This window comes from Pinus tabuliformis, chromosome Q, assembly GCF_031772625.1.
Source record: "Pinus tabuliformis cultivar Carrire ecotype Pingquan chromosome Q, CPIR1, whole genome shotgun sequence".
Taxonomy (NCBI): Eukaryota; Viridiplantae; Streptophyta; class Pinopsida; order Pinales; family Pinaceae; genus Pinus; species Pinus tabuliformis.
The window spans coordinates 1373693750-1373717743 of NC_142296.1; the positions used below are offsets into that span (position 1 = coordinate 1373693750).

Genomic DNA, 23994 nt, shown 5'->3' on the forward strand with positions numbered 1-23994 from the left:
TGCACAATTGACGACAGGTAGGAATGTCTCCTCCTAATCCACTCCCTCCTATTAGGAGAACCCTCTCGCCACGAACCTCGCTTTGTACTTCTTGACATTACCATCTGTTCCATGTTTGATCTTATAAAGCCATCAAGAAGTGACCACAAGCTTTCCCTCTGGTCTCAGCACTATGTCCCATACATCATTCCTCAAGATGGAACTATACTCCTCCACCATGGCATTCCTCCAGACCTGCTTATCAACAGCCTCATCAAAAGTGGAAGGCTCGGACTCACTGATGTTGCCCAATAATGCCAAATGACTGGAAAATCTTGTCAGTGGTTTGCTCTCCCTGAGGGTGTTGCTAGGAGCCTCCACATGCTCCTCAGCATCCCTAAAGGTTTGTTTGGCCCATCTCGGCCTTCTCTTGGTATAGCTCAAAGAAATACCTAGTTCATCCTCCAACTCTATTATTTGTGTCCTTGTTGCTAGCACTACTCCCTATTCAACCTTAGCAGCTTCTCACTCTCAATCCTCTACCCTTGTTGGCTCTTTCTTCTAACAACTCCTAAGGGTCATGTTGCCACAAAATCTGGCAGGCCTTAGAGAGGTAAACCCTACAAGGTATAAACTAGAGTTATAAGCAACAATGGGGTAGTGACCCACTATCACCGCAGCCAAAACCCCTTGCTCTTTACAAACTTCATCTATGGGAGGAGTCCCAGTAGGATAAACATCACATATAAAGGTATTCTAGGGTTAGGCTATGAAATGTTCTTACTAGGAGGTCTTCAAGAAAGACACAATTTTGGTTCAAGGCTTCACAATGAAGCAATTTTCTTTCTATGAAGAAATAAGGGCACACAACCAAGGGTTTGTTAGATTTGACGAGTGTTGGAGTAACTCAAGGTCAAGGCAAGAAGAAAAGGTCTCTTACAATGGATATTAGCTAAGCCAACGCTCATGAAACCTTCTAGAAATTCCTTAAGTTGAGGGAAGAAAAACTAGGGTTTCCCTCTTAGGGAAAACACCTAGGGCAAGAGAATTTATGGATGAAATTGAAGTGGATGCTCACCAAATTGACAGGATTTGTGGCAAACCCTACCTATCTGATGTTTAGGCTCTCCAACCACCAAAATATTCTTCCCTAGAAATTCACACCAAGCCCTAGATTTTTTCTCTAGGCTTGAAAGGACCAAATTTAAGAAAGGGAAAAGATGTGTAAGGTATGATGTTGATCACCGGTAAGTTGGATTAGTGCCTTGTCCTTTGGGCATATAGAGTCGAGGATGTGTTAGATTAGCTAACCTTGTTTCTAAGGAGACCTAAATTTGTTGATTTGATGCCCTAGCAACAAATTTCAAGCATTTACTCACTCAATGATTTAATGGAGGTTTAAGGGTGATCTTCTAGGAGTTCGCCACTACGACATTTCTTCACATTTCATATATGAGTAATGAATGCAATATTCATGTACCTAGCATTCAATTAATCTTCAATGAAATTAGTGCACAATTTTAGCATAAACTAGAATCAATCATTCCATACATTAGACATAGAAAATAGAGTTTCAACAATTAAGAGTACTTACAAGGCAATCTACAAGAAATTCATCCATTAATCCAAAGAATAGCTCCAAAGAATATCCAAAAATCAAAATGCATCCAAGATCCAATATAATCCACAAAAGAACAAGCATGAGTTTCCTCCATGAGGCCGAATTTCGAGTGTGATGATGATGAGAGATCAAATGAGATCTCTCTAATATGTATGTGCTCTATCATAACCTATTTTAGCCAACGAACCCCTCTAATCATAAATATTGTGCCATTAATGGCCTAGGTCACAAGTCGACCTAGTAGCTTTTACAATTAATTTTATCTCCAAAATTCTAGCCAAAATGTTGTGCTTGCATCTAGTCCAGGAGTTGTTTGAAGAAGAAAAAGTTTGATCTGGCCCAGGAGTCGTCTTGTTATAGTTGACACTCGATTAGACAAACTCTCCATACATTCGCTTGCTCAGATCTGGTTATTTAGCCAAGGAATCATTCGAATCAAAGGCATACTTGTAAGTGTGAATCACTCAAATCTCTCTACAGCATATATATCCATATGCATATGGCCTAGCTCTTGTGTTATTCTTCAATTTTTGTTATGACTTTGTTTCGGCACCTGTGGTTCATTTGCATATGAGCATCGTTTGCATTGATCTGAATCTAAGTCACTTGACACGGGGATTCGAGACACGTAGGATTCGAGATTCGTGGTGTCGGATTCGGACACGCTGACCCCCCGGAACAGGACACGTTAGGACACGCTATATATTATTTTATTAAATATATATATATATATATATATATATATATATATATATTAAAAATTAGATATTATCATATTTCTTACACTAATTTTAATTAATGATACAAATTTATTGATTTCAAACATAGATCTTCATCTATAGCTATTAGCATGCACAGTACATACAAAATTCAAATACATGTCAATCTATTATCTATTTCTTATGCTTGGCCCTCTTTCCACCACGAGAAATGTCTAATTTTTTAGTCTTGTTGGAAAATCAGGATCTTTGTCATTAATATCACCCTCTAAGCAATAATACCCAGAGGTATCTTTGTCATTACCTCTGTATCTGTATAGGGATCTTTGTTATTAATATCACCCTTTAAGCATTAACATAAGATAGAACAAGCATAACATGTCAAGTCAAGATTTTGTTTGAGTGATGCGTACATTTTTAAGAGGGTCATGATACAGGAGTTCGACAACCAATGTCACTAACATCAAGGTACATAGAGGGATTGGTGCTCTTGATTAAATACGAGTTCCATACCCTAATACATGACAAAATTCAATGGAAACATTGCAATCCCCCAATCCTAAAATCCTGAAAAACATATAAGTCTGCTGGATTTTGAATGAAATCTAAAATTCTACTTTCTCCGTATGAAATCCAATGAGGCCGGAACCACTCTCAAACATCCCGAGTCATTTCATGGTAATGTTAAAAATTTAAGTAAAAGGATGAAAATGAAGATTAAGGAGAATGTCACTTTTACTTTAAGAATTTAACATTACCATGAACATGACACATTTCCCAAAATCGCGACACGCTTTTGAAAATCGTGACACGACCTCGGATTCAACGTGTCGGAAAAGGACACGATGTGTCATATGATTTGGACACGAATCCGGACCGAATCGTGTCGGATTCGCTGGATTCGGGATTCATAAGGGGGTTTAGGACGAATCCGGTGACTTAGATCTGAATATTGTTGAACTGAAAAGCATATTCATGGTGATTATAGCACAGCCACTTCAACCAAGGCAACCTCTATCATTTAATTCGAATTAAATGTTGAAGTGAGTAATTAAGCATGTGTTGAACCTGCAAAATATATCTGTCAAGATATATTGTAGATGGTTGTTTGCATATAATTATTGTGCAAAGCAAAAGTCCTTAATTGAAGGGAGAGTCATTGAAGGTTCATTGTTTCGGTGGTATCCAAGCATATATTCCAGCATGAGAAACACAGTTTACGCAAACAGTGGCAAATTCAGTAGCGAGAATTCTGCTTTGCCGAAGCACGTGTGGCACAAATAGCAGGACAAAATAGATATTGAGTTGGCATCTACAACCATGCCCTCAGCCATGGGTCTCATGAAGGTATATACAATGGATTCACAAGTATGTGGTTTGTGGGCCCTGAAGAATTTGTAAAGGGTGGCATATTAAATAGTATATATTGGATTGGATTCACGTACGTGTCTGAAGTTTAAAATTGTGGTTTGTGGGCCCCGGACATAAGCCTTCATTTTATATTTAAACAATCCATTCTGTTGCATAATTAGCAATTATGGTTGTGCTGAAATCTGGTTGGATATTGCTTGGAGAGAATCCAATGATTAATATTAATGAAGAAGTTGGCAACTGTAGTTTGAGGTCTATATAGTGTAGTGACAATAAGCTCTTGAAGTTAGGACTTGACATTGTTGAAAGAACTGCTACTAGATTCTCCTAGTGTTATCAGTTTGGTATAAGTGGAATTGACCTTGTTTGATCTGACATTGTTTATCAGAACTTGGAAACCAGATTTGCTGTTGAATAGAATTCTTGATTGTGCACAACTATGACAATGAAAGTATTGAGATTGTGAAGCTAGGGTTTCTGCCTAGACAAAGATACCAGGACAAGTATTGCATATGACAGTGTTAACTGATGTTTAATGGTTGTAGTCAGGGTTGTCAATTGTATATGGAGATGTTATCTTCACAGAGACGTTTGTTGAAACAAATTTGACATTGTTAAGGCTTGTCATATCGATGAGCAGAAAGATTATGATGCAGTTGTTAAGCGTTTATCATGAGACTGGACTTAATAGGGTTTGATGCACATAACGAACAGAGCAAAGGTTTATGAAGCTAGGGTTGATATCTTGAGCAGAAACAAATATAATTATTGTATTACAGTTTGTTTTATGTACGGCAGAAGCAGAGGCAGTGAAGTGGTACATTGGCAGCAGTAAAAGTATAGAGGCAATATAGAAGTGTTATGGATTGTATGCCAAGCAAAAGCATATTTGATTAAGGACTGACAGTACATCATTGTAGAGATGTTGAGCAGTCAATTAATTGAGTTTAGTGTTTGGTGCAGAAGCAAATTTGACTGACGCTAGGGTTTGATATGCAAATTGAGCTGAGGAAAATTGATTGACATTGATTATAAAGAAGTTTCTTGTATTGTAGTTTCGTTGTATTGAGCACAAGTGGATCCAGTGTGAAAATTGTGAAATGTGGTTTGTCGTGGTGAGTTGAAAGTTGGAGCCTTCAGGGAAAGTGGCAGCTTAATGGGCAGGGTGGCAGGGTGGCAAGGTGGTGCGAGGCAGAAGAGTGGAGTCTCCTTCAAGTTGGAGTCTGTGAACACTTCAAGGTGGCAGGGCAGTGCTAGGGCAGGTTGGAGCCTGTGCAAGGCGTTGTAGAATCCTTCCAATTATTGAGAAATCTAGGGCAACGAGATGAGGAGAATCTCTAGCAATGATAAGTGCTTGTGAATACCTTTTGTTTTTCTTAATTAGGTTCTTCTTGACTTGATTATAATTATTATGTGTTCTTCTTCATCAAATATCTTACCAAATCATAAAGAACAATGAGACAAATGACACAAGATATAGGCGATTAGCCAAGGCGAAAACCTCTCTGACCTTGAGAGGAAAACCCACAGAATTCTTCTTCTTATAGTATCTTCAATTGACGAGTTCCAATACTTAGACCCTTTACCTACAACCCTTCCAAGACCAAGTCAATGCTTCTTCTAGATAAACTTCTTCTTTTCCAAGTCAACCCTAGTCAAACTTGTGCCCGAACTTCAAATTGCGGCCCTAACTCAGAATTTTGGCTAGCTGTTGCAGACAGGTAGGCTTAGGTTGGCTATGGGAAATAATATGATATATCATCTTAAAAATTCATTTTCTCTTAGAATAAGGAGAGTTAGGGGATGAGTTAGGGCTCATTGGAAAGGGGAAAGAGTCCTCTACAAGCTAGTGAAGGAGTCATTGTAATGTGATGCCTTCAAAATGTTAAAAAATAATTATCTTTACGACTATTCAGGAATTATAGTACAGACCTTGGGGATTTTAGAATTCTTCATGCATAAGGTCATTGGGACTAGGATAAGGGTTAGGGAATCTTCATTAGGGCTCCAAGTGAGGCCTTCAATAATCATCCATGTCATCAAGTGTAATCATCCATGTCATCATGACCTTCAACAGTGCTCATATTGACATCAATGACAATTATTGACCAACATGCATCATTATCACATAGGGACAAGGGTGTATGCACGCTGACAACGGTGTATGGTAAGAGCTTCTTCATCCATCATTAGATCATGCATCAACTATTTAGGTCTTGAGTGTTTAATGACAACCCTTAGGTTTTTATGATATAGAGAAGCTAGGAAATCTCATCATTCGTGCTTAGGGTTTTCTCCTAGGGTTTGCATGAGGTTATCACAAGAATATTTGCCATCTCCAACAATGCTTTATTGACAACAATGACTTTCTACAAGGGAGATGAACCTAAATATCTCCCTTTATGGCAAATTATTGATTCCAAGTGAGACAAACAACTACATTCACCATTGCATGCAGCAAGAGCATGTCTCAATCCGAGCTTATTCTATAATGAGGGGTTTAACATACAAAGAGATCCTAAGGTGATGAGAGGTGCCATGATATGCATTGAGAAGATGTTCCCAGATCAAGATATTCAAGACAAAATCAACATACAACGAGATATGTACAAGGAAGCATCTGGCATGTTTGGATTCAGTGCAAGCCAAGGTTTCAAAGACAAGAAAATGCCATGTAAGTGCAAATTGTTAGAACTTAGCTTGTAAGTCTGCTAGTTCTCTTTTATATGTTTGGCATTGAAAACTGATAATCTTTGTTGTTATTTTTTTTAAAACTCATTGGTGGATAGATTGTGGCACTAAGGCATCACAATTACAAGAATTCACCATCAGAGTTATGAGTCAACCCCAGTGTTGCAAGAAATGTCCCCCCCCAGGACAAAACCCTGATCCGCAATCCATACGGATGCGTGGGGGAAGAGTCGTCCAAAGCGCGTTTCGGAAAAACCAAAACTCGTTTCGGGATGATAAACACGCTTCCTGGAAATTTCGGAAGCTTCCGAAATGTGCTTCGGTTTTTCCGAAACGCACTTTGGAAGACACTTCAGCCGTCCGAAGCATCAAGCTTCAGAGTACGAAGCATACAGATCGCGAGCTTCCTCCATGATTTTTTTTGTATGAATTTTTTGAGCGATTCCAGGATGATGATGATCGTGTTGAAAAGCCACCCCCATCTGGTCCCTTGGTTCCTAGGTTCCATGGTTCAACACCAACAGCAGGGGGTTCGTCTTCATCAGTTTCAGTGCCACAACTTCCACAGGCACCATCTTCTTCATTGCCACCACGTGGAGGCCCACTGCCACGTTCTCTTCGTGGTGGAAGGAGGAGAGATTAATAGATATATTCACAATTTACTACTTTTGTCATAGATTAATCATTAGACTTGTAGGCTTGTGAATTTGAACCTTTTTCGCTTGGCAGAGACCAAGTGACCTATTTTGTAAACATTATTATTTGATTTTTGGACATGACAAATGTTGACAGTTGCTCACTTGCTAGATAAATCATAATATGCTCTATGTTTTATAATATGCTTAAATGTTTTATGTTTTATAATATGCTTAAATGTTTTATGTTTTATAATATGCTTAAAAATTTGATGTATGTTTGTAATTGCTAGAATATAGATGGTTGATGCTCGAATATTAATCATTGATATACATACTAGTAACTAAATGTTATCATGGATCCCATATCTATCTTGATTTATGCAAAAATATGCATGTTTTCATGTCTTCTACAACTAATTTGGTATTTGGGATGTTTGTTTTGAATATAAATGCAAAAAAAATATAAAATATATATATATATAGCAAACACTTCGCTTCCTAGATTTTTGGAAAATGACGCTTCCGTGTCCCCGCTTCGTGCAACATTGGTCAACCCTACAGTGCTTCTTCTTGTCAGCACAATTGGTCAATGTTTGAGTACATTCACATCAAAAAGAGTAACAAGTTGGAGCATGAGAGGTTGGAGAAGTTGGTTTTCATCTACTACAACCTTCGAATGCTCACAAAACAAGTGCAACCAAAGGATACAGATCCAATTTTATTGGATACTATTGGTTTAGAGTCTGAATGGGTTGTGGAGGAGTCCCCAAATTTGAGTTGGCTTGATGAAGAGACTGAAGATCTCTCTAGTTTGTCATCTCAAACGGAGACTCTAAATACACATGCCTCACAGTTGCTTCAGCATTCCAATATTGGCACTAGCTCCACGAGGGCTTATTGTAGGCGTTGTCATCCATGAGTGATGAGACTCAAGATTGTTATGAGGCAATCATTTATCATTTATGACATGTATTTGAATTTTGAACTTGCTGCCATTTTTTATTTTAATTATGGAATCATGACTCCTTTTCTTATTCAGTGTCTAAATGTTTTGCTTACAAAAATCGAATATGTTATTTTTTACTTTTATAGATATGAGATGATGTTATGAATTATTGCATATATTGTGGTTTTTATAACTTATAAGGATTGGAATTGTCATTAGTTTCTATTTTGAGCTTAAAATTTACCATATTTTAAGTTTTTATGTATTTTGCCGAGTCTTATACGGGTCATTCCCAAGTCTTATGTGGGTCGCCGAGTCAATAGCCAAACAAGTCTTATACGAGTACAAATCATGCAACATTGGTTTGGAGAGCAAAGGTAGACATCAAAGTCCAAAATCAGCCCCAGGACCTCCTTCCTCTAGAGGAAAAGCTGTTAACTTTGTTCATAATAGGGGCAGAGGAAATCACTAGTTTATATATCTAATTTCAATGTAGATTACTCATGATGATGAGCTACATTTATTATATCTTTTGGATATTTTGAGGTTGAGTCGGGAATCAGGTTTCAAGACGTGATTCATTGTTCATGTACGATGTAGCACTGGACATCTTATACATCTTATATATCAGTTTTCATTTCATGTTTATGTGGCAATAGATTTATTTGATGTTGTGGATGCTTTAGATGCTAAAAAATTGTCCTTTTTTGGATGCTCGCTGATTTTCACTGGATATTTTCCTGATTTTTAAATTTTTTTGTTTCCGGACCCTTGCCAATTTCAGTAATGTTGCTTAAAACCTTATTATAAATTGGTTCAACCTCAATGTTCTACTTGGTTAGCCTGTTGTGTTAGCTGAGTGGTTTAGTGCTGTAGGTTTAATTCAGGAATTCATAAGATCAATTCCTCAAGCTAGTTACTTCTGTTGCCATGGGCCTCACTAAATGAACTTTTCCAGATCAGGCACCATAATCAGTGCTGACGGTTAATCTATTGGCCATCCAGAGATTCCAGGGAATTGGAGAGGGATCCTAGAAGGCTTCCCATGAAAAAAGGTTTCCCAAGGTTTTTATCATAAGAAAAAACATACATTCAATTTATTCATTAAAAAATAAAAATAAAAAGTGCTTGTCTATTACATGGCTCATGGTCAGAAGCCCCAAAGAATGACCACAAAAGTAGGTTAATGGGAATAAAGAAGTATATCTGGTGTAAATATATAGTGTGAGTGCCTAGACAACTCCTGTATCTATGCTGTCAGCAATAGAAAAAGATAAGAACAGAACTCAAAGTGAAAGACATGATATTTAAATCTAAGAAGCTTACAGGTTTAACAATGTGGAAGGCGCTGCTCGCAATATCGCCAAAGCTTCCTTCCAGTTCCACTGGCGCTCAGGAGAGGGCAAAAGGCGCTGCAACACTGAGAGGCGCCATTCCCAGTCTTCAACAAACTGTTTGACAGTAGATGCCCTCCTTTCCCATGCCTGCTTGCCAGCTTTTCCTATAACTCCACTCCATGGTGGCTTAAATTCAAGTTCAAATACAGAAGATGGTATGCAACGATGCAACAACCTCAGGATAAAACCAATATGTGCAACCACTGTTTGATTTTCCCATTTATTTGTTCCTGATGAAGCGAGCTCTTCTGAAGCAGATACACAAGACATTCTGGGATGGAGTGCAGCCAAAATATGCCGGGGTGGACTTACAGAAATGTCATCCATATGGAGAAGTGAAATAATAATGTTCATCACCCAAAGCTGAAATAGACAAAATTCTATTAGAATAATATATACACTCAAACGAGATGCATAACACCAAAACCTCAATTTGAGTTTTCTCATTTTATGAAACAAAAAAAATTATATTCTTAACTCTAAATAACCGTAATTGTAGCTTCAAGTAGGACATCATGTAACAGAGGTCAAAACTATAATCAAATACTGGCACAGAGACATAATTGACAGGCATGTTCGCATACGTCGGTTCAAAAAATAGAAAATTTACTTTTATTATTTATAGAATGTTGGTAACATAGTTGAGGAAGTCTCTGAAAATTCTACCACCAGTCATTATGGAGCATGGTGTTTATTACCTTTCGTGGAAGACTGCCAATTGCCTCCAAATGCTCCTGCAGATCTTTCAAGAACCATGATGCTACTTGTTTATTTTTTTCAGCTTCATCATCGGACATACTTCTCTCCATAGCTCCAAGAGCAAGGACAGCAGCTTGGATGCCATAGTGAACGTGAAGTAAATCAACATCCTGAATCCTATATTTCCCAAAAAGCATTCAAGCAAAAGTTCACCTTAAAAACACTTAAGGCTATAAACCCATCAACTTAAGAATAAAAAAAATAAGCATTATATTAAACAACTGTGCCCTGAAGGGTTCAAACCTATGCAAAAGACCTTTGCCCATCAACCAATACCAAAATATGTCAGGCAGTGCTAAAATAATCACCTATGCCATGCTGCAATTGCAGATTGAACAGGCTGCATATTCACAAGTTCTAAAGCATCCTGAAACTTTATGTCTGGAACAACATCGAATAATACCTACAACAAAGAAACATAAATAATACCACAAATTAGAATAGCATTAACAAAATCAGAAATATGTACATTAAATTAAGAGAGAGAACTAAATGAATATATCAGTAGACCATAAGGAAAACCAGGTCACTAATTGAACTCTGAATACAGTATTCGATGGCAGATCAGCCTTATTTCCAAGAAAACTGTTAGAAGATAGTGTTTCCGTACTTCACAATAATCTTCAGAACACTTCGAAAATAAAGACTTCCATTGAAAATACAAGTATATATATTGAATAGTATATATATAAATTGATGTGACATATTTTGATTACAACTGAGGATCCCATATATACACCTAGGCAGGTACCCTTTAATGAATAGGCATGTCCTTAGAGACATGCCTCTTCAATACTAATTATTAGTTAATTAATCATTATTACTATTTATTATTATTTATATTACTATTTATATTATTTTTATATATTTTATTCATAACATTTTCTTCCTATTCTAAAAGCTTTGTCCTCAAAGCTTATTTGCTGACAAGGCATGTCATCGTTTCTTTTTCTTTGTAATTTGTTCACATCTTTTGGAATTCTTTGATTCGTTATCTTCATTGATACAAGATGATAAGATCATTGGAGTGATAAACAAAATAGTTGAACTGAGAAGGGATCTGACCATCCTAAATCAATCTTCTGTGGAATCTTGCAATTGCTAGAAACTTGTGATGAATTGTTATAACAGGACTAGATTGTGCAAACTTTAGTGTTCTTTGGAGCATAGGTTTGTTTATTATGTTCTGAGTGGTACGTACTACGGATAGGTGGACTGATTGAGATGGCGTTCCTGTGATTCAGATGTCGGTAAGGAGTGCTTATGGTTTCACTTTCCCTTAACATGAGTGTCAGTTTCTTGATTGTCTAGAGGTGTTGATGTTGTTGAGTTGGCTACTGAATCATCACTTGGAATTTCAATCGTTTGAAATGCGACATTTGAGTGTGTTTGTTTTTAACTGGCTTGTCTTCTTCTTGAGTTGTGATATTCACTGGATTGGAATTCATTCTTTTTTCTTCATTTGAAGATTTCAATGCTTCCTTCTCAATAAGTTGTTGTACCTTGTTTTCCAATGACTTCTTGTCCTTCTTAAGGTTCTTACCTTGCGTCGGTAATATTTCATTATGGTCTTTAATCCGAGAAACTATTTCATTTCTGTTAGGGGTGATTTTGTCAAATTCTCTTTTACCTACTTGAAAAATCACTTTTGAAATATCTTGTATGTCTTTTGGTGTTACTAAATCTGAATTCAATGTACTGTCTTGTAGTGTTAATTTTTTATTCTTGTAGGAAAATGTCAAAAACTTCTTTTTCATATTTAGGATAAAGGACCATAGTGATTCTATCGAGGAAGAACCTAGAATAACGTCACCTTAATGGCTCCACAAGGATTGAACTAAGAATTGTGATATAAATGTATAATCCTCAATGTTCAGTTGTAGATCGGTTATGTCTTATTTATTTATTTTTGATAACATTTGACCTGGGAATCACCAATTAGTTATCAAGGTTAGGGTCTATGAAGTTTTCTTCTTCGGTGGAAGAAATAGAAATAGTAATATATTTTCTTGCAAGAGTCCCCTTAATTCTAAATAGCACGGGAACATCTCATTAAGTTAATGTTGCAGCTCTGTCAGCCACAACATAGACTGCGGCATTTTTTTATATAAAATTGGTTTTTTTTAAATATAGTCCCCTTTTTTACAATTTTTTTTATATATAATATATATTTTTTTATAATTCTTTTATACATCCTCTTTCTTTATTTCTTACTCTTCTTTCTTTTTATTCTTCCTTTAATCTTTTTTTAATCTTTTTTTCCTAATAATCTTTTTTTACTTATTTTTTCTTGATCCTTTTATATCTTTCTTTTTTGTAAAAATCTCCTCTTCTTTTTTATAATTTTTTTCCCTTTTATTATTAAATTCTATATTTTTTTTATGGCCAAAGGCTTGACAGCATAATGCAGAACCTCCAAATACTTCTACGGATAAAAACCTGAATTCCAACAGCAATGAACTTGATGAAGGGTTGATGGCCAAAGGTCAGATAAGATTGGTTCTGTGCAGCGGTTGAATAGCCAGAGGATCGAACAGCGCTGAGATCAATGTTATAAACAAAGTTCGTACTTCACAATAATCTTCAAAACACATTGAAGATGAATACTTCCATTGAAAATACAAGCATGTATATTGAATAGAATATATATAAATTGATGTGAGATATTTTGATTACAACTGAGGGTCCCGTATATATACCTAGGAAGGTTCCCTTTAACGAATGGGCATGTCCTTAGAGACATGCCTTTTCAATACTAATTATTAGTTAATTAATCATTATTACTATTTATTATTATTTTTATATATTTTATTCATAACAGAAAGAAAGAAAAATGATGATAATCCCATGCTTTAGGCCTGAGAGCAAACAAACCAGGATTAAACCTAAAGTCAGTGTCTATTAATGTAATATCTTGTATGTCCTTGTCACAACACTTATGTGGGAATTGAGAAACGATGTATGCTTACTTCATTATGTTAATGGAAATATAGAAAAGCGTTTTTTAATGGTTGATAAAAACTATAATGATCTCCCTAAACTTGCAAAAGGACATCAACTTAAGAAACAATGGTCATAGGGCTATTTTTCAGGATCCATGGTGGCAATCATGTAAAGATGCTTGAATTAGTGGAGTTAGTAGTGAGTTATTATGAGTTTATTTTGATTGATTATTAGCATCAGAGTTCAAAAGCTCGGGTTGTCATCACCCAAGTTTGAATTGGGCTCAACTCAGCCAGTAAGATTTGGGGATGGTCTCCCTACACTTGCAAAAGTACATCATCTTAAGAAACAAGAGTCATAGGGCCTTTTTTCCAGGATCCATGGTGGAAATCTTCTAAAGTTGCTTGAATCAATGGAGTTGGTTAGACATTATGAGCTTATTATGTTTGTTTATTAGCATCAAAGTTAAAAAGCTTGTTAGGTTCCTATAATACTAGTCTATCCCCCTTATTGTTAGTGTAGCCCCTTATTGTTATTGTTGTGCCCATGTATCACCATGTTGTTATTGTTGTGCCCCATAGAAGCTCACTATTGTTTTTTCACCTTGGAAAAAAACGTAATTTTATTCATAAGACAAAATTACATGTTGTAGATGCTAAAAAGCATATGCATATTATATGGTCTGTTCCTGTTTTCACAGAAAACATAAAAAGAAAAAAATGCAAAAAAATAAAAATCTATTCTTTTCTCCCTTTCTTTTATTCCACCTTTCGGCATCCTCCAGTGTTGGAAGTGGCGGATACAATGGACCGCTGATTTATGGGAGAGTCCTTGTCAGAGTCAGATCCTTCTGATGCATGTGTTCGATTGTTACCGGATATTTCCATTAGTTGGGATTCTTGTTGCTGCAAAGGGTTGTTGGGTTCTGTAATGCCCTACTTAATCTTATCATGCAAATTTTACTAGTGTTTAAATTACCTTAGAATATTGACTTATAATTATCAAGAAATATTGGTACATACCTACATTGGTGAAACTGTAAATTTATTACTGATATAAATTTTGTTATTATTCAATTCCCAACTTACCTCCTCAAATTTAAATTTTGATAGGATATGGTCTCCTTCCATTTATTCCAATTTAAATATTCATATCTCATCCCCAAAATGTCCTCTCAAATTTACTTGGGAGAAGACATGGTCCTCTCCAATTAATTACCAAATTATATATTCATATCTCATCCCCAAAATGTCCTCTCAAATTTACTTGGGAGAAGACATGGTCCTCTCCAATTAATTACCAAATTATATATTCATATCTAATCCCCAAAATGTCCTCTCAAATTTACTTGGGAGAAGACATGGTCCTCTCCAATTGATTACCAAATTAAATATTCATATCTCATCCCCAAAATGTGCTCTCAAATTTACTTGGGAGAAGACATGGTCCTCTCCAATTAATTGTCAAATTATGTATTCATATCTCATCCTCAAAATGTCCTATCAAATTTATTTGGGAGAAGACATGGTCCTCTCCAATTAATTACCAAATTATATATTCATATCTCATCCCCAAAATGTCCTCTCAAATTCATTTGGGAGAAAATAAGTCAAATGTAAGAATGATAGGGTAGTTATGACATTAATGAGAGATGGTTGAAGTGGAGAAGAGAAGGGGGCATAAAAGGGGAAGGATGAGGGGAGAAGAAGGGATCCTTGGTCTTGCTTTTGGTTTGGTTGTGGTTTTGGAGGGTTTGTTTGAGAGTAAGGTGGGGAAGAGAGAAGGGAGAGAAGGAGAGTATTGTTTATCTTGAACACACTACATTTGGTTGGACTTGGGCTTGGAGGGATAAGGAACTTGTGGAGGTTTCCTGGGCTAGGAAATACTTCCTAGTTGGCTGGGAGGTAAATCCAGTCAGTAGTCAAGAGGAGCATCTCAGCAGGATCAGGAGCTCAGGGGCATCTCAACTAGACTATCGAAACAAGTATTTCTCTATTTATAGATTACTCATGTAAGTGATTGAAATGAAATGCTCACTATTTAATTGTAGGAAATAAATTTTAATGGTAAATTATCATCGATTAAATGTTTAGTTAGAAATAAATTATTTCCTGTTTTATTGTATTTGAAATTAGAGAATTTAGTTCTGTTAGAGGACCCTAGGATGGAGTCTTACACGTGGTATCAAAGCGGGTTCAAAATCTGGACCCAAGACCCACTAGACACAAATCTCTGCTAAATTTTTTTTATAAAAAGTATGTGGAACTGATTTCTCCACCTTACTCTCAACTCTGCTTCCCCTATGTATTAGAAGGTGATTCATACTCCACCTATCTAGTTGACTTTTCATAATCATCATAATAGAACAGCAACACACGTGCTCTCACCAAGATTGAATATGGCCAGAAACAAAAGAATGCATGCTCATACAAATTTTGGCCTCGGTTAGACACCATCTTCAACAAATGGCTCATATACCCATTAGGATGCAATTTCTTTTCTAACATTTCACCCAAGTTTTTTTTGGGCATTCTGTTGAATAGATCACAAGCAAGTTCCATTTTACCTTCCTTGCAAAGGCCTCGGAGTAGCATGTTATAAATGAGAATGTCTGCAGCAAAGCATTGCTCCATCATTTCTTCGAGCTCTCTATGATAGAATTCTTTAGCTTCAGATGTAGGAACTACTTTAATTTGCACTCCTTTTGGTCCATACATTATCAATCGTATATGGAGAGGTACCTTGACTACATCGATTCTAACTAGACCACCCCAGAATATAGACTGTCCATTTAAACCATTGTCCATTGTACATGATGTCGCTTTGGATGTATAAAATAATCCTTGATTTTCCTTGGTCAGTGCATCAATAGAAACAGCATTCCCTTTCAGCCGACTTTGTGGTGCATGTAGAAATTTTCTGTTTCCCACCCCGGTTTTCAGTTTCACCTTATTTCTCCCATGTAGTTAAATGCCCATTCCCATAACCATCCATTTAACAGACTGAAAAAATAAATATTGCTGAAAACACAAATTCTGGAAATTTTTCAGAATGCTGGAAATTGCAGAAATAAAAATCAGCAATTAAAAACAGCCATAAAAACACATTTAAACTCAGTGATTTTTGGTCAACTTGACCCTGGAAGAACCCCCTACAACTCTTGGGGAAAACCAGTTTGAGAGCTCTTCTTTATTTCTGGAAAATGCCTTTTACAGAGAAAATTTTTCAGCAAAAAATCAGCAAAACAGAAATTTTTCCAGCAAGCAAACTTATCTGTTTTTCAGCTAACAGACAATCTGGAAAATGGCTGTACGAGCTGTACGGACCGTACGGACTTGTACGGACAGACCTCGAAATTCGTGCAGAAAATCTCCTCCTCGATATTCGTGCTGAAAATCAATTTTTTCACTGTTTTGCTCACTAAATCTGCCTTTTTCTGCTTGTTCTTTGAGCTGTACGGATTTGCTGAAGTGCTGCCTTGGTATGTGTGCCAAACTGCTGCCTCTTTCTCCTCCTTGTCCAGAAATCTCCTTTGCTCTCTTGCTCTCCTTCTCCCAATCTGCTCATGAAAGAATGAATGATCTTTTCCCTCCTTTTCCTCCCTTAACCCAACCCTAAATGACTTTTGGGTGATCCCTAAATCCAATGGCTGAAATAGATTTAGATCAATGGCTGAGATTAAATGCTCATTTAAATCTCACTTTCTATTTTTTAATTCACCCCACTTTAATAAACACCCACTTAGTCATTTATTTCCAAAGTCACTTTTCCTTTCTAATTTTTCATTGACTTTATAAAGTCACTTTAAAATTAGACTTAGCAACTTTATCACTTAAAGTCACTTTCAAATTAGATTTAACTTTATAAAAATTATAAAGTTACTTTAGGAGAAAAATTAAATTCTTTTGGACACTTTTCCCTAGGCCAAAGATCAAAGCCTTAGGGAACCACCTGTCCTCTGGTACCAAATTTCAACACTCCCTCTTACCGAGGAAGGTGTTCCTCACCACACCCATCTTGTCTCTGAAGTAGACATGCTTGCCCCGTGGTAAGGCTTTGGTAAGAATATCTGCAACCTGCTCATCAGTGGAAATATACTCAAGCTTCACAGCTCCCTTCTGAACATAGTCTCTGATGAAATGATATCTGATCCCGATATGCTTTGACCTGTCATGAAATACTGGATTCTCCGTGAGTTTAATGCAACTCTGATTATCACAGTAAATCACTGAAGGTCTCAACGGCTGACCAAATAAGCCAAACAACATCTTGCGAAGCCAGATGGCCTCACAACTAGCTAGACTGGCTGCCATATACTCTGCTTCCGCTGAACTCAGTGCTACTGACTGCTGCTTCCGGCTGAACCATGACACTACTGCTGAACCCAACCCAAAACAACACCCTGAAGTGCTCTTCCTATCAGAAGCACAACCTGCCCAATCAGAATCAGTGTATCCTGCCAATCTCACTCCATCTCCCTGCCTGTAGTCCAGACCATAATCCACTGTCCCCTGCAAGTACCGCAAAATGTGTTTTGCAGCCACCCAGTGAACCTTCCTAGGCTCACACATAAACTGACTCATCGTGTTGACTGCAAAACAGATATCTGGTCTAGTGTTGACCAAATACATCAAGGAACCAATCAGCTGCCTGTACAATGTGGGATCCACCAACTCGGAATCCGAAGCATGAAGCTTCTTCCAGTTGGTGATCATCGGTGTCGACATGGGTCTACAATCCTCCATGTGGAATCTGCTAAGGATGTCCACAATATACTTCCCCTGCCCCAGGAAGAAATGCCCCTCCTCCTGCCACACCTCCAAACCCAAAAAGTAATGCATCAAGCCGATGTCCTTCATCTCAAACTCCGCCGCAAGATCTCTCTTGCAGTGCTCTATGAGTCTCTCTGCACCTGTAATGATCAAGTCATCCACATACAGCACCAGAATGAGAGGCTCCTCACCAATCACAATAAAGTAAAGGTTCGGATCTGCCTCACTCTTTGTGAAACCCATCCCCTGCAAGTATGCATCTATCCTGGAGTACCAAGCTCTGGGAGCTTGCTTTAGGCCATAAAGGGCCTTCTTCAATCTGCACACATGGGACTCCTTCCCATGCACCTCAAAGCCCTGTGGTTGCTCAATGTACACCTCCTGTATGAAGCCATTGAGAAATGCGGTCTTCACATCCATCTGGTGGATCTTCCAACCCATCTCTGCTGCTATCGATATAATGGAGCGGATCGAAGTATATCGAGCCACGGGAGCGAAGGTCTCCTCATAATCAACTCCCTCTACTTGGGAGAACCCTCTAGCCACAAACCTCGCTTTGAATTTCTCAATGCTGCCATCTGCAGCATGCTTTACCTTGTAAAGCCATCTGGAAGTAACCACGGATTTGCCCTCAGGCCTCGGCACCACCTCCCAAACATCATTCTTCATGATAGAAGAATACTCCTCCTGCATGGCCTCTCTCCAGACCTGCTGGCTAGCTGCCTCCTCATAGCTAGAAGGCTCAGAGTCAAGGATGCTGGTAACCATCGCCATATAGCTACAAAACCTCTCAGGTGGTCTACTCTCTCTGACCGGCCTCTTCGGCTCAGCAACAGATGTGGCATCTCTCAGGGTGTCCTGAAGCCACTTGGGCTTCCTCTTCCCTGAGCATGCTTCTCCCATAGGAGAATGAAACTCCTCCTCCTCATCCCCATCAGTAGCCTGAACTCCTGACTGTCTGTCTGCTGTCCTCCTGCCTGCACCTGAACCTGTAGAAGCTGAGGTACCGTGTGAACTGTCCATCAGTGGACTCCCTAGTGAACTGCTCTGTGAACTGCTCTGCATGCTGCCCGGAGCACCACCCCTCTGGCTCGGCGAGCCACTGCTCACTGATGGACCTGACATCCTCATAGATGTACCTCTGGATCCTCCTGATCCCTGCCCACTGGATCCCTGCGACTGACTCAACTGCTGCTGAGGGTCTGGCTAATCCAGATACTCTAACTCCCGTGACCTCCTAAAGGCCCTGTCCTCCTCGAACTTCACATCCCGTCTGACAACAACTCTCCTTTGTGCAGGAATGTAAATCCGAAAGGCCTTTGAGGTCTCACTGTAGCCCACAAAGATACCCTTCTCTGCGGTGGGCTCTAGTTTGGTCCTCTTCTCCTTGGGTATATAGGAGTATGTAATGCATCCAAAGATATGAAGATGACCAAGATCAGGCTTCTTCCCAGAGAAAGCCTCCTCCGGAGTCATGTGCCCCAAGGCACGATGCGGACTCCTGTTCTGCAAGTAAATAGCTGTGTTGCAGGCCTCTGCCCACAAGAACAATGGCAACCCCTGATCATGTAACATGGCTTTAGCAGCCCCTATGATGGATCTGTTCTTCCTCTCTGCAACCCCGTTCTGCTGGGGGTTGTAAGGAACAGTGAACTCCCTCCTAATGCCTGCCTCCGCACAATAGTCAACAAACTCTCCAAGGGTGTACTCTCCTCCATTGTCCAACCTCAGGGACTTGATCTTCCGACCTGTCTGTGTCTCCACAAGAGCTCTGAACTCCTGAAACCGCTTGAAGACCTCACTCTTGGTCTTCAAGAAATAAATCCAGGTCTTCCTGGAGTGATCATCAATGAATAAGCCATAGTACTCATATCCACTCAAGGAAACATGAGACATCCGACCGCTCACATCGGAATGAATCAAATCAAGTATCCCCGTCGCTCTGCTGTCACTGCTGGGAAAAGGGGATTTGGCAAACTTGCCCATCGCACAACCTCTGCAAGTATCATGGTGATCAGTACTGAAATCTGGCACACCTGTAGTGATCTCCCGCAATGTCCTCAAGGCTCCATGAAACATGTGCCCCATCCTGCGGTGCCAAATCTCACACAGCTCAGAACTGCTAGCTCTGCTGTCGGTACTACTGCTCAATGCCAAAAGGGGCTGGAATGCAAACTTGTACACCTTTGCATGGCGTACACCTATCACTCTAGCTGAATCAGCTGGAGTGCCCCTGGGATACATCAACACCTGTCCTCCCCTGAACAGTACCTCATATCCTCTGTCCTCCAAAGCTGAGACGGATATGAGGTTCTTCCTCATCCCTGGCACATAAAGAACATCTGACACTTTCAAGGGAGGTCTGGACTCCCTCTAAAATGTCAGTGTACCCCCCCGACTCCTCTAACAACTCTGTCATCACCGAGTACTACCTCAATATCAGTGCCACTCTCTGAAAGCTCTGAGAAGTACTCCCGGACTCCTGTCATGTGGCGTGAAGCCCCACTGTCCACATACCAGATACCTGTAGATGCTCCGCTAATCGAGGGAAAAGCATGCTCCCTCTGAACCTGTGTGGCAGGTGATCCTGCACTAGAGGACTCACATGTAATGAACGCAAACTCCCGGTCAAAACGACCTGCAAAGTCCTCAATCTCAGCTGAAGCTGCCACATCCTGGTTCTTCCCCTTCTTCTTCTTCTTCTCCGGACACACAATTGCATAGTGTCCCATCTTCTGACAATTCCAACACTTCACTTTGGAATAGTCCTTCTGTGAGTTACCATGTTTACCTTTACCTTTGCCTTTGCCTCCACCACCGCTTGTGGAAGCCTGCTTCTTCCCTTTGCCTTTCTTGCCTCCTGCCACCAGTGCTACGTCCTCATCCTGCTCAACTGGCTTGGCTGCCCCAAGCTGTCCTTTCCTGATCTCTGTCTGAATGCAATCATCCCAAAACCTCTCCCATGTGGGAAGGGTCTCACGTGCACAAACCCCATCAGCAAAGTTCAACCATGAACGGGGGAGGCCATTCACTGCAATACGCACCAACTCAGTGGATGGAATGGCCTCTCCAATCGCTGCCAACTCATCTCTCACATTGGTAATCTTTGTGAGATATCCAGCTGCACTATCATTCCCCATCTTAATGTTCTTCAGCTTCTCCTTCAGGACCATCTTCCGGTACTCATTGGTACTCTGGTAGAGATTGGACAATGTTGTCCACATCTCATGGGCATTGCTCTTTCCTCTCACATGAGGAATGCAATGGTCTTTGATTCCGTCTAGAATCAACCTCTTACCCTTGTTGTTCTTTTTATTATAAGCTGTCAACTGAGTTGCATCAGTAGGCACAACAACAGGGTGCTGTGCTGTATGCACCATGATATCCCAGACTTCTGCCTCCTCAAAGATACTCTGCATTCTCTCCTTCCAAACGCTGTAATTTGTATGCCCATCCAACCTATCCTCCACCCTCAATCCCAATGACATCTTGCTGTCCTAAAACTGAAAAATAGCACTGTTGTGGTAAAGATAAAACTGCTGTTTATGAAAAATCAGCTTGCTGGAATTTTCTGAGTGAAAAAATCAGCAGCGGTATTTTTTCCTTTTGCTGTCCCAAACTGCCCTTCAGCACTCAAGCTTTGATACCATGTAGAAATTTTCTGTTTCCCACCCCGGTTTTCAGTTTCACCTTATTTCTCCCATGTAGTTAAATGCCCATTCCCATAACCATACATTTAACAGACTGAAAAAATAAATATTGTTGAAAACACAAATTCTAGAAATTTTTCAGAATGCTGGAAATTGCAGAAATAAAAATCAGCAATTAAAAACAGCCATAAAAACACATTTAAACTCAGTGATTTTTGGTCAACTTGACCCTGGAAAAACCCCCTACAACTCTTGGGGAAAACCAGTTTGAGAGCTCTTCTTTATTTCTGGAAAATGCCTTTTACAGAGAAAATTTTTCAGCAAAAAATCAGCAAAACAGAAATTTTTCCAGCAAGCAAACTTATCTGTTTTTCAGCTAACAGACAATCTGGAAAATGGCTGTACGAGCTGTACGGACCGTACAGACTGTACGGACGGCCGTACGAACTTGTACAGACAGACCTCGAAATTCGTGCAGAAAATCGCCTCCTCGATATTCGTGCTGAAAATCAATTTTTTCATTGTTTTGCTCACTAAATCTGCCTTTTTCTGCTTGTTCTTTGAGCTGTACGGATTTGCTGAAGTGCTGCCTTGGTATGTGTGCCAAACTGCTGCCTCTTTCTCCGCCTTGTCCAGAAATCTCCTTTGCTCTCTTGCTCTCCTTCTCCCAATCTGCTCATGAAAGAATGAATGATCTTTTCCCTCCTTTTCCTCCCTTAACCCAACCCTAAATGACTTTTGGGTGATCCCTAAATCCAATGGCTGAAATAGATTTAGATCAATGGCTGAGATTAAATGCTCATTTAAATCTCACTTTCTATTTTTTAATTCACCCCACTTTAATAAAGACCCACTTAGTCATTTATTTCCAAGGTCACTTTTCATTTCTAATTTTTCATTGACTTTATAAAGTCACTTTAAAATTAGACTTAGCAACTTTATCACTTAAAGTCACTTTCAAATTATATTTAACTTTATAAAAATTATAAAGTTACTTTAGGAGAAAAATTAAATTCTTTTGGACACTTTTCCCTAGGCCAAAGATCAAAGCCTTAGGGAACCACCTGTCCTCTGGTACCAAATTTCAACAGTGCAAGCAAGGTCAAATCTTCAGCATGTACAACAGCTTCCTGTCGATGATGAAGATGCACTCCAGGTGTGTCATACAACTTCCCTTCTCCATGGAATGCATCAATCTGAATGGGACCGAGTGTGGTGTCGGGCACAGTAAATTGGATAGGTTTGTATCTTCTTGTTGTTGTTGCAACAAAATCCTTAAGTTCCAGTGGTATTAGTAAAGCATTGATGAATGCCGACTTCCCCACATTAGCGGACCCCAGAACATAAACATTGCACCCCTTTCTTTGTTGTTGAATTTCTGATACAACTCCAACAAACCCTGACAATGATTTTGAACTTGTCATGTGAATACTAAGAATGCATTTTAATGATCAAAGCTTTATCATGACGAAGATGAGACAACTTTTCACAAAGTTGCTCAGCAGAAATGAATTGTTTTCCACCAGAACAGCCCCCATGTCCACCAACAGCAATGAGCATGTGTCCATGGGTAGCAGCCGACATCTTCCACATAGTACAGACCTCAACTGGTGATGTTTCTTTTTCAATTTGCAGGTCTTTGGGGTTACACAACCAGGGCCATCAAACTCCACAATTTGCAAAGGTGCCCAGCATCCGTAACAGACAGGCTCCATAGACATCTCTGGTACTTTATTCTTCTTTTTCTTTCTCTTCTCCTTTATATTGAACTGAGCAGAATCGTGCTTATCTATAGCCTTTTCTAGAAATATCCGGCCCATGCTCTTAACAAAGGAACCTTGCTTCAAAGACACTGCCTCTTCGAGAGGTGAGACCAATTGTTTATATGTCCTATAAGGGGGTCCCAAGGTTCATAAAATGGACATAAAGGATTTAAAAAAAAGAAACATAATATAAAAGGGTGGGAAGGAGCAATTAATGGCCATAGAAGGAAGACGTGGCTAAAAAGGTATTATTCACATTAGTATTTGACTTAATTATTTGAATATATTAAACCAAGTTATTAATTAGCTCAGTATTAAATTATAGCTATGGTACTAAACAAAACAATTTGTGTTAGAGCATGACTTACAAGTACATTGCACCAGTACCCTAGCAAGTCTCAAGAGAAAATTTGTAAGTTATGTAGAACTCACACATGAGAGGATTTGGTAGATCCTTGGGAATCTTCTCAGTACTAATAATGCTTGTTTACGAGCATAGTAAAAGGAAAACTTATGACTATCGTTATACACATATATGTGAGTCAGCTAAGAGGGACAAGTCCTAAGAGGGATTAATGAGTCTTGTGCATCATGCAGATATTTGGACAATTCAAAATGGTGAGGACGCGAAGAAATCAAGGTCAGGGAGAGTCATCACAAGGACCTCCTACAAATAACCCATTACCTTCACCAGAGTTGACTCTCATCTTGCGTTCCCTAGAAGAAATTAATGAGACTTTAAAAG

At 38.9% G+C, this 23994-nt stretch overlaps 1 protein-coding gene and 1 pseudogene across 1 annotated transcript in view; both read right to left on the reverse strand.

Annotated features, from left to right (window-relative positions):
* The window catches only part of LOC149225021 (zinc finger FYVE domain protein), a 366932-nt gene that overhangs the window by 333330 nt on the left and 9608 nt on the right, over positions 1–23994 (reverse strand). The window contains exons 3-5 of the mRNA XM_089388331.1: positions 10430–10524; positions 10061–10238; positions 9292–9725 (exon numbers count right to left, since the gene is read on the reverse strand). Of these exons, the coding sequence (XP_089244457.1) occupies positions 9292–9725; positions 10061–10238; positions 10430–10524 (707 nt within the window). The remainder of the gene's footprint in view (positions 1–9291; positions 9726–10060; positions 10239–10429; positions 10525–23994) is intronic.
* LOC149225023 (putative nitric oxide synthase pseudogene) lies at positions 15395–23625 on the reverse strand (annotated as a pseudogene).